This window comes from Megalobrama amblycephala, linkage group LG12, assembly GCF_018812025.1.
Source record: "Megalobrama amblycephala isolate DHTTF-2021 linkage group LG12, ASM1881202v1, whole genome shotgun sequence".
Classification (NCBI taxonomy): Eukaryota; Metazoa; Chordata; class Actinopteri; order Cypriniformes; family Xenocyprididae; genus Megalobrama; species Megalobrama amblycephala.
The window spans coordinates 39003713-39015988 of NC_063055.1; the positions used below are offsets into that span (position 1 = coordinate 39003713).

Here is a 12276-nt window from a genome sequence, read left to right on the forward strand (position 1 = left end):
GGAGCGAAGAATAATTCAGAGAATAAATTGCTATGGCTACTTACATAAGCTGAAAGTTACCTCAGATTTTAAGTCGCTTAACCTGCTTTTCTGGAACACCCCCAGTATATCAATGTACTTTTTACACCCATAAAGTCCCTGATATACTTACGGCGAAGTTCTTTTTCGTTGTTCGCTTCAGCGTAAAAAGAAGTTTGAATGCCTTTGCAGCGATGTTAACAAACATCCTGACACTGTGAGTGTGAGAGTGATGTTTTGATGAATATGTAAATATGTGCTGCACACTTTCCTCACAATAACAAAAAAACAACAAAACTGACAGAGGTGAGAAAACAGCCGTTAAGAAAGCATCGAATCGTAGCGATGTGGATGTTTGCAGCAGCTCTGCAATTCAGCAATCCAATAGAGTAGATTGCTTTAAAGCAGCAGCTTAACAGTATTAAACAAACTCTTTAAATTAGAATCACAACTTCAGTTTCTACTATAAAGCGTCTCTCCAGTGAGTTCATGTTTTTACTCGCGTCTGACCTTGACCGACTGAACAGAAGAAATGAACCGGAGGAGATTTATACCTCATACCATTTATGCCTCAGAGACACAACCACGTATTACATCATCACCACAGACTAATGGGAGTTTGAAGGTGTTTACCAGTTGGAGTTCACTTTGACGAGCTGTTTTGAACTCCCAAAACAAACTCCAAACGACCTTTTTTTGGCCTGATTTTGTTCAGAATGATGTCACACCAGTTTGTTCTTTGATTTCACTTTGAAGTATATCGAGCCTTAAAGGGTTAGTTCACCCAAAAATGAAATGAAATGATGTCATTAATGACTCACCCTCATGTCGTTCCAAACCCGTAAGACCTTCATTCATCTTCAGAACACAGTTTAAGATATTTTAGATTTAGTCCGAGAGCTTTCTGTCCCTCCATTGAAAATGTATGTACGGTAGACTGTCCATGTCCAGAAAGGTAATAAAAACATCATCAAAGTAGTCCATGTGACATCAGTGGGTCAGTTAGAAGTTTTTGAAGCATCGGAAATACATTTTGGTCCAAAAATAACAAAAACTACGACTTTATTCAGCATTGTCTTCTCTTCTGGAATCATTTCCATTGAATTGATTCCATTGAATCCTTTCATCTGTCGGCGTTGGTAATGCACTTTTACGTCGCCGTGGTTGTTTTTGGCGATTAGGACATCCGCGACATGCACACTTACGAACTAACCCTTTAAGCCACTTCCTCGAGTGCTGCATGTTTTAGGTCTGATTTGTCATATTTTATCAGCCACACATTAAGTGTGAATATGTCATAAATTCAAGAAAACATTAAATAATCAAGAGTCACATGGTAATAAAATAAGTTGTATTCACAGAACTGGAATTGCACTGTAGGTTACAATATAACTGGTGTAGTTTGTGTGTGTTTCTGTCTTCCAGCCGAATGCAGTGGTTCAAGCATGTGCTCTGCTGACCGTCAGAGGAGATGAGACTGTCGTTTACCGCGTCATTATGACAGCCCATACAGACAAAAATACAGCAACTTAGAATATCATTCAAAATTTGTGCCATTATTTATTGATATATAATTCACTGTTACTGATATTTGAGTCTAGTTCAAGACATCTTTTCAATCATTATTGATTTGATATGAGTTCATGCTCTGTGTAAAAGGTGTAAATGTTTTCTGAATTGCAATACGCTGTGCAACAATAAATAATGATGTACAAAACATTTACAAGGATGCTTTTTTTATCAAAGGAGGGAAGATCACTCTCCATCAACATTAGGGCACCAATAACATAGATTAAAGGAGGAGCACATATGAAATTTCATCATCTTGCAGGATCGGCTAGTAAGCCTTGCTACTGCTGGTGTCAACAATTAACAGCCAAAGGAGACCGAACACAAAAATAGATATCCATAAGATGTACTTTGATGATCGAACTGTTCCATGTGATTGGCTGATTGTTTCTGATGTGCACAAAGATTTTGTTTTGTTTTTTCAAATGTTTTTATCAGATGTATTGTAAGTGCAACAGACATTTCCTACATTATTTTTAAAACGGGGAGCACCATATGACAGATATTTGAACAAACAACAAGAAAGTAGTTTTCATGTGATTGTGAAGTGCAGTTGTGAGGTTGTGTTGATGCACAGAGATTCTTAATAGATACTAATTAGGCAGACACAATTTTTTTAAATATTCTGACATAAATGATAGTGTAACATGGGGTGTTTCATAGAGACGGCGAGCAAGATCCAATTGCAACAAAAGAATTTATTTAAACAAACAAAACTAGTAAATGCATGCACAGGGAGATGTAGACAAAAGTAAATCCAAAGAGCAGAGAAAGGCAGAACACATGATACATCCACATTGGACAACACCAGAAACACTTGGGTATAAATACACAGGATAACAAAAGACTCACTTGGATCAATCACTAAAGGGTGGTAATCTGTGTGTTTCGACCACAGGAACCAGGGCCTAAATGAAGTTCCGGGTAAAAATTCCCCCCTCAGAAAGTCCCTGCTCATGAGGTAGTGCTTTTCAAAGTTCACAGGGGTGGGACTTGGGAGCTGAACATGCTGATTGGTTGAGTCCACGCAACATTTTATTTCAACCACCATTTTTAAAAGTCTGTCACAGTGTGTGCAGTAAGAGTTGTTTACTATTCGATTTAACAATGGAGTTTAAAAAATACGACTGCTGGACCGACTATGAGGTTCAGGCTTATATACGGAGGACGAAATCCAGCGAAAACCGGAAAGTTGTGTGCAGTCCTACGTCACCGGACTAATATTCACAGAACTTCAGACTGCGATGGAAATGCAGGTCTGAGGGGGAAAAAGTTCCTGGGACAAATTGTTCTGTGTAATTTTGGTGGAAAAGCAGCTTAAGGCAACAAACAAGGGTATCTACCGAAACAAACACTGAACACTGGAAACAGAAAATACACTTCAAAATAGCAAAAACAAGAAACACAAACAAGGGAATATATTACAGAGCCCCCTTTAAAGGGGGCCTCTTTTCACAAGATGTAATATAAGTCTCTGGTGTCTCCAGAATGTGTCTGTGAAGTTTCAGCTCAAAATCCCCCACAGATCATTTATTATAGCTTGTCAAATTTGCCCCTATTTGGGTTTGAGCAAAAACACGCCATTTTTGTGTGTGTCCCTTTAAATGTAAATGAGCTGCTGCTCCTGCCCCCTTTCCAGAAGAGGGCGGGGCTTTAACAGCTCAACAACAACAAAGCTGGAGAATCTCACGCAGCCAAAATGAGGATTGTCAGTAACGGTGTTCAGCCTTACATTGTTCAAACCGGAGTCGACACTGATGGAGAGACTCAGGAAGAAGTTACAACTTTTAGACGTTTCTGAATGGTTAGTGGATAAATTTATGTAGTTGCTGTGGAGTTGATTCAACTCATCCACTAGCATGTGCCGTCATGTTCATCTTAATCCTGTATGGACGCCCATTATACATAGCGTAACTGTTTGCCAATCAGAGTCATACACACGAGGCTAACATTTATGATTGCTATCAAATGCTGTTAATGGTCTAATATTTTTTCAAAATATCGCTCGGACAGAAATGCTCCTTTTTAACAATCGATCTTGCCAGGGTCAACTTCAGGCTATCCGAGCTAACAAGACTCTAAATAGTGTTCAGTGCTCGTCTGTGCAGCCAACGACAGAACAGTTAGCATGCTTTGCTCCAACTTTTGCCACGGCGTTAGAACTGGTACACCGATTGCGAAAACAAAATGGCGCCACCGTGGGTGGAAACGGGCAGTAATATTAAAATAAGATCCCCTTCCTACATCACAAGGATAGTGAAATCTGAGTGGCTCGTTTTTTCAAATGCTTGCAGAGAAAGACTCACCAAAACAAAGTTATTGGGTTGATCTTTTTCATGTTTTCTGGGTTGGTAGATGCACTGGGGACCCGATTATAGCACTTAAACATGGAAAAAGTCAGATTTTCATGATACGTCCCCTTTAAGGAGTGGATATGAGTTCAGGAGGGTGGTGGAGTGGAGGAGGAGTAGGGGTGGAATGGCAGCCCAGGCCTGTGTGGTGGAAGTGGGCCTTGAGACAGAAGCAGAGCCAGCGGAGCAGGGAGCCAAGGTGGAGCAGAAGGACCGGGAGACCACCAAGGCAAGCCTGAAGACCACCAGGGCGGATCAGGAGACCATTGTGGAGCTGAGAGAGAGTCCACAGAGTTTAAAGAGTTCAGGGACGGCTTCCCTATCATGTCAATATGGACCAACATCTCTGAGGAAAGTTTCCAGCACCTTGTTGAATCTATGACACGAAGAATTAAATCAGTTCTGAAGGCAAACCCGGTGCTAGCAGGGTGTGCCTAATAAAGTGGCCGGTGAGTGTTTGTGCATTGATCATATGTGAATAAAATCAAACCTAAATGCAATCTCTTCATCATAAAGTGAGAAAAGGTTTACACCGCTCGATTTGTATGGATGTCTTCAAGAACTTTTCGAAGCTTGAACATGTTGGTTGCATGAACTTTCAATGGATGGACAAAAATAATGAGAGAATATTACAAATATCTTCAGTTGTGTTCATGAAGTCCTATGGGTTTGGAAAGACATTAAGACATCACAAGACTATCCCTGTAACCATTTCACAGTTCTCAGCTTCTTTCTTGAGACATGCTCCAACATTGGTAGTTGAAGAAGAGCTGACATACACTAAGGACATGGTAAAATATCTCTGTGTTCCCACAAATAGCTAAACAGCTATCATCTGGGTCTTAAACCTGTACGTATCAGTGGAGCTATAGCTGGAATATTGCCTTGAGACTGATCTAATGCTGAATGTCAATATGACATGTTCCAATTTCACAGTACGTAAGAGTAATGATGCGGCTCAGCCAATAGGAGCAGTCCATTTGGAGAGAGGCATACGGTCAGCATTTATGCCAGATTTGAGCAGATTACTCCAAATCAGATTACTGCATCCCAACCCTGCTATAAAAAGCAAGGTTATTAGAAGCTTAGCTGCATATAATGCCATTCTCTTTTATGAAATGCAGTATGTTAGATTTGTAGTTCCACAGTATTTTAAAGCACTAATCTCATCTCTTCCCTGATCATTCTTAAATGCCAAATGATACTACTACTCAAAGACATCCATATGGAAAATCGCTTATTAGAAAATGTACGTAACTTGCCGTGGCTGTATGTTGGAATAACTTGAAATAAATGGCATGATATTTTATTCTAAATGTTCCGTGTGACACATTTGTGATTGCTAATTGATTATTAATGAAAATAAAGTTTATAACTAATTGTCTTCACTAGTATGAACCCACAATTACACATTATTAAAATCCAGTTTCAGGAAATGAACACAAATGGCCCTGCCATGCATTAATAATTACAAACACTAGACTGAATGAGGGTTTACCTTCAGGAAAGAAGTTTACTTTCAAGGCAGAAAATGGGCTGACGGTGTAATGACTGGTAAAAGTGAAGCACCTGTGATGCAGTGCAACAGCTCTCACGGGATGTTTTATGTAGCAGCACAACACATGCAGAGAACGTATCCAGGACAACAGATTCTCTAAAGGATCCACATCCACCGTGGGCAATTTCACACCTGCAGCACCTGAGTCCAAATCACAACAGTTAAGAAAGTTGTCAAAGCCCTCCAAGAATGGGGTCAAACGCAAATACATAAAGCATTGTGTCGGTTCATCTACACAGCCTATAGACCGAACATGAATAGTTGCACTATTGTTCTTACAGAAAAAATACAGTAAACATATTTACAGAACAACCTGTTAATTTTGCAATTAAAAATGGTAATTTACCAAATAAATAAATAAATACATACATTTTAAACCAGTAAATGCAACAGCTCTTTTCTGCTGAATTAGCAAGGCCAAGCTGTTATTAAAATCTGTTTTGTACAATTAACAACGATTGATCGGCTATTCACCATAATAACGCTGAAGATAAAGAGAAAACCACATGATGAATCGATGTTCAGCACAAGCAGCTTTTCCACAAGCCGAGGGAAATACTGATATATAGAAGATGCACACACAAACACAAAACATCGTCACATGCGTGACATTAAAACGACGCAATAAACATTCATTCAACAACATAAGATGTAACAATGCACATACCTAATAACAAAAAAAATTTGTTTAACTTAAAAAAGTAAGTTACCTGGTTGCCTTCAAATTTTGAGTTCATTGAAATGAAAAATTTGAGTTAATACAATGAAGGCGATTGGTTTAATCAACTGAAACTCAAAAAATCTGAACTACATTATTTAAGTTGATTTGACAAACAAAAAAATGTTGTGATACATTTTTTACAGTGTAAGAACAAACATGATTAGTAAACTTCAAAACACACAGGGAATTGAATATCAGATTACAGGTTTTCATTGTAGCGTGTTCATTTTTACTGCCAAAACAGGACATTTAACAGTATTTTACAGTAAAATTACATGAAAAATGTTGACTGTATAAAGTAAGAGTACTTACTGTTAACCGAGGTTTCTACTGAGCATTTTACAGTTAAAATTACAGTTTGTTTTACAGTGTGGTTATTCTAATTTGATGCAGATTATTAATTCAACAACACTGAGCTGACTCCACATTCAGCTTCTGTTGTAGTAAATCTTGATCCTAAGCTTCACGCACACAAAAGAGCAAACAGAATACACTCTAAAACATGCTGGGTTAAAAACAGCTGCCGGGTCAAAACAACCCAATCGCTGGGTTTGTGCATATTTAACCCAACTTGGGTTATTTTTAACCCAGCATGATAAATGTTCACCTTCTGATTATTATTGTTGCCTCTAGTGATTATGTGTCTGATTTTAATTTCCAACCTATTTTGGGTTCATTTTAATCCACACATATAGTCATTTTTAAGTTACACTCTAAAAAATGCTGGGTTAAAAACAACCCAAGTTGGGTTAAATATGGACAAACCCAGCAGGTTGGGTTAAAGGGCACCTATTATGCACTCTTTCACAAGATGTAATATAAGTCTCTGGTCTAGTCAAGTTTCAGCTTAAAATACTCCACAAATTTGCCCCTATTTGGGGGTGAGCAAAAACATGCCTTTTACTATACTATTTTGCTGGCTAAAAAAATTTATCCAAAATTGGTTCATTTTAATCCAGCCATACAGTAATTTTTAAACAATAGTTGAGTTAAATAAAACGGTTGAGCAAACATTTAACCCAACTGCTGGGTTTGTCCATTTTCAACCCAACTTGGGTTGTTTTTAACCCAACATTTTTTAGAGTGAATGCTGCATCTGTTCTTGTCAAAAACAATACTTGGCTAAAGCTGAAACCGAACTCTTCAAATGCACACTTTAAAATAAAGGTTCCCAAAGGGGATTTTCACAGTTATGCCAAGAACCATTGTTTAAATAAAATGAAGAACATTTAAAATTCTAAAGAACCTTTTGAGCAATGGAAAGGTTCCATGAAGTTCTTTATTGAACCATAAGGAACCTTTATGTTTTATTTTCCTCTCTGGATCTCCTGGGTCAGTTGCCCCACCCTGACTGGTATGGGTTGGTAGTTCTTGTACCTCCTAGAGAGATGGATCTGTTGAGGCCACAGTCTCCTTGGTAAAGCCTGAGTTAGGGATGCAAGAGCCCAATAGAGGCTGTGGGTAATTGATCAGGGTATATTGTGTTCCTAGTCTCTAAGTAACAGCGCTACCCAGTGTGCCTCTGAATCTCCATGGAGTAACATCTCAGTCAAGCTGCCGGTGATAATTAGCTGTGGGTTTGAGACTGCCTCCCTCCACCCCTCCCTCAGATGTTTTGCTGGTCCCTTGTCTACTTGCCTTTCATTTGTTCCCCCTTTTTTTTCTTTGTGACAGGCCTCACATGCTTTGCTAGACTCAATCCAGAGGGATTTGCTCTCAGCGAGTGTTGAGAGTACATGTAGTAAACGAAAACAAGTGTTGTTTCAGCTGCTTATGAGACAAAGTGTATGATGCAACTAACATGCTGAGATCTGAGTCATTGTCTGATTTAATGTCATTTCTTTCAGCAGTCTTAAATATTCTTAATGACAACCAAAGATTTTCAAAAGTAATTTCACTGGTATACTAAACATTATGCCAAGAAAACAAATATTGTAGTTTTACATTAATGATTTCATCCCAGCCATTTTATATTTGTCTTGGAAACTTTTACCATGCTTTATCATTTATTTTTGCTACTTTAACTATAGATTTGTATGTTTCACCCCAAACTTTTGAGCTTAAATAATACAACTCACCATAAAATTAGTATTTATTAAATGTTTAAATGTATTTAATCTGAATTAACAATTAAATAAATAAACTATATTTATAAATTAATAAATTATAAAGCAAAAATAATTTTTTAGCAAAAATTACAGCATTTCCACTACACCGATCAATTCTACTCCAATAAACGTTTTTGTAAAGTTACTGTACTTGAGATGAAATGTGTGACATCTACAAAAATTGAGTTAAATATCACTCATGAACAGAATCTAATCAAGCTGAAAATTGGTCACATTTTGCAAAAAGTGTGAAACTATTACTTAATATTCTCGCTGTGAAAACAGCCGGAAATGTTATTTCTACAATCACAAACTGCTATTAAAAACAACAGATATCATTTGAAAAGATTTTTCATTACTTCAAAGAAAACGATCAAACTGACAGATTTCTCCTGTGATTTATTTATATAGTGTTAGTGGACAAATTAGTAGTAGTAATTAATAGTTAAATGTTAAGTAACGTGTTTTAAGAGACCACGGGTCAAAAGTGCTCATAGTTGAACATTCAATTATGAAACAATATGTGGTTAAATAGTGATGTTTATCACTTTTAAAAATGCTAGGACATATATATTCATATTTAACAAGTTATGAAGTAAACTTGTAGCTTCCCCCAGACCGCCTTGTTTTGTGGAAGCTAGAAATTTTACTTCATAACTTGTTAAATATGGATATTTTTCTCCCACAAACGCATCGCTTCTCTTCAGAAGGCCTTTATTAACCCTCCGGAGCCGTGTGGAGTACGTTTATGATGGATGGAGACACTTTCTTCTGCTCATACTCTTGACCCTTGTTCACTGCCATTATAAAGCTCGGATGAGTCAGGATATTTATTAATATATCTCTGATTGTGTTCATCAGAAAGAAGAAAGTCATGTAGGATGGCTTGAGGGTGAGTAAAGCTTGGGGTAATTTTCATTTGAAAGTGAACTAATCCTTTAATAATCATTCTCTGTTATGTTTTGAGGATAATGCTCACCTTCACCCAATAGCCGCATCCCTTGTTCAGGTGAGGTCTCAAAATGATGCTTATCCTCTGGAAGTTTTCTCCATGCAACCTGAATATAGTACTTGCGAGTAGCCATTACTGGGCTTTTCCTTGGTAACTGGTGTCAAGGGCGTCTGTCAGTCAAGTCACTGGGCCTTACGATCCATAACCTCATCTTCTTTAGATAGGGTAACCGCTGGATTTCGACCTCATTAGTGTCTAAAATCAAAAGCCAAAATCGCATTGTGGAACCATCACAAGAAAGAGGCTCTTGAACTGTTGTGTCACTCTCATCCTCATCATCTGGCCTGTGTGCTTCAGTTACTTGCCCAATGAAGACTCAAGTTGTTTGAGCATCTCATGTTGGTTGTTGATGTTGTGCCAGAATCATCCATCACCACTTCTTTGATGATCCTCCATTCTCCTGGTTCTGCAGCAACAGCTGGGACCAAATGTCCATCTTTTTGCATATTAAAGGGTTATTTCACCCAAAAATGAACTAACCCAAACCTATTTTTGATGAAATCTGAGAGCTTTCTGTCCCTCCATTGACAGCTACACAACTACCACTCTGACTCTTCAAAAAGTTCATAAAGAGATTGTAAAACTAATCCATATGAATTGAGCGGTTTAGTCCAAATTTTCAGAAAAGACTCGTTCACTTTATATGATGAACAGATTAAATTTAGGCTTTTATTCACACAAACATTCATCAACTTGCACATCAGTTCAATGGAAGCTCAAGCATGTTCACTTGATGTGCGAGAACCAATGAGGTTCATTCTCATGTTACGCAGCATATTCGAGCTCCCGCAAGAGCCAATGAGGTTTGATCAATGCTTACATGTGAATAAAAGCATAAATTAAATCTGTTTATCATACAAAATGATTGTGTCTTCAGAAAATTTGGACTAAACCGCTCGATTCATATGGATTAGTTTCACGATCTCTTTACGAACTTTTAGAATCGTCAAAGTGGTAGTTGTGTGGACTGCCAAAAGATACAGTACAACTTATTGTATGTCTCATGTAATCGCTCAATCAGTGTTTCAACTGCAAAAAGATGTCATTAAAATAGCTTGTAAACAATAGCTGTCACATAAGGTCACATTTACCTCAGGAAAGCCTTTCAATGAACAGCATGTTAGCTAAAAATTAACTCTAGAAAGGAGCATTTTGTTAAATGTATGCATTATATTACATATTCATTATATTTTTACTCTTTCATCGTTAAAAAATATTATAAGGTTATATAAATATGCAATTGTAGGGGAGAGTGGGGAAAGATGAGACATTTTTTTAAACTTGTGTTGTCCTCAAGATAAGAGAAAATGAGGCAAAAGTACAATGAAAATACTTAAAATAATTTCAGGATGTTTCCTATCATTTAAAACGATCAGAATACATCTATGACAAAGGGTTCGAAAAATATGGCTTCTTATAAAAAAGTGTTGCTCTGGCTCAATTTACCCCAGGTTAGGGGTAAGTTGAGCCGAGTCAGTAGGTGGGTGTAAACTGACCATCTAGCTGAATCTGAATCAAACCCATGCGAAAACTTCACATTTCCTTTAACAAATATTCATATTTCTTTTTTTAAAGCTAACTTAAACAACATAAAACCAACCAAATGAAGTTGAAATATCTTTAATTGTTTGATATTTCTGAAACAGTATGTTGAACATCAAAGTTGTAACCTTCCCAAAAACAGACTAAACAATCCTGACTAAATAATCCTGGAATGAAGAAAGAAAGACATGAACATCTTGGATGACATTGGGGTGAGTAAATTATCAGGGATTTTTTTTTTGAAAGTGAACTAATCCATTAAATTCGCTTCACTATTCGATTGAAGGTACAATATGTACTATTTTCTGTCTGCTAGAGGTCTATTCGAAACAAAGGCGTAGCTTGATGATGGCAAGTTTGAGTGCTGAATCTTGGGACATGTGGTCTTCACCTCACAGCCAGTGCAAAAGAATAGGGATTGGACTCAGGAAGAAATCATGTTCATGGATGTGATTATTAACGTTACTGTAGTATGAAGCAGAGCAGGAGCGAGTGTTGTGGAGCTGAACGAGGAGCTGGAGCGATTGATCAACACACGCCTCACGAGCAGCGGGACTTTTATTATGTCACAGTCACCGGCGCCGCTTCCCCTTTTCCGGTCATGAGTATGAGGTAACTCTGTTTATCATATTAGATACATTTGAATGTGTTGGAAATTATGTTATAAAGTTGCTGGATGGCTTGTGTTGATAAATGGTATGCAATTAATTTTAAAACGTATTGTATAATGGAGGAAATTATGTATTACTGTTACTAAAAATAAAGCTGCATCTGATTATGCTATGTTAGCTACTTCACAAAATAGTGTTTTTCTAAAGCATGGTACTCGCAAAAAAAGCAAGAAAATTAGATTTAAACAATAAGACTAAGCGTGTTGAACTATATAACAATAATTAGTTTTCTGTCTATAAATATATCAAAACAGTTGTTCCCTTGTCTATTAAAACATGTAAATATTAAAGCGTCTTTGGTGTTTCCATGGTTTCTACAAAATAAAACCGGAAACCGAGGGTAACGCGGGTATGACGCAATTGACAGGGGACTCCTCACACATCAAAAATTGCAATTTTTTCACGATTTACAAATAGTTGGAAACATTTGGGATATTGTAAGTACTCACGTGAACAAAATATATAACACTGGCCTAGTGGTTTTTGGATAGTTTACTGCAAAAATATTACATATTGCACATTTAAGTAGAATCGAAACACCCAGCTCAAAAAAAAATATTTCTCACTCCAAGCTGAACTCAAAAGTTGGCAACCCTGCATATCCTTAAAAGCTTGAGACGATTATTTATATTTCAAATCGTCTAACACTTTCAACAACAAATGGCGATTCTTAAAACGCGCTTTCGCGCCGAAACAGTCGAATCTGTTGCGTAGTGACGCAGGCGC

At 37.4% G+C, this 12276-nt stretch overlaps 1 protein-coding gene across 2 annotated transcripts in view; it reads left to right on the forward strand.

Moving 5' to 3' along the window:
• cfap74 (cilia and flagella associated protein 74) overlaps window positions 1-1735 on the forward strand; it is a 45369-nt gene extending 43634 nt beyond the window's left edge. For both annotated transcript variants that reach the window (XM_048211081.1, XM_048211082.1), the window contains one exon: window positions 1444-1735. In XM_048211081.1, coding sequence (XP_048067038.1) covers window positions 1444-1551 — 108 coding nt within the window. In that variant the 3' untranslated portion in view covers window positions 1552-1735. The remainder of the gene's footprint in view (window positions 1-1443) is intronic.
• Window positions 1736-12276: the final 10541 nt, after the last annotated feature.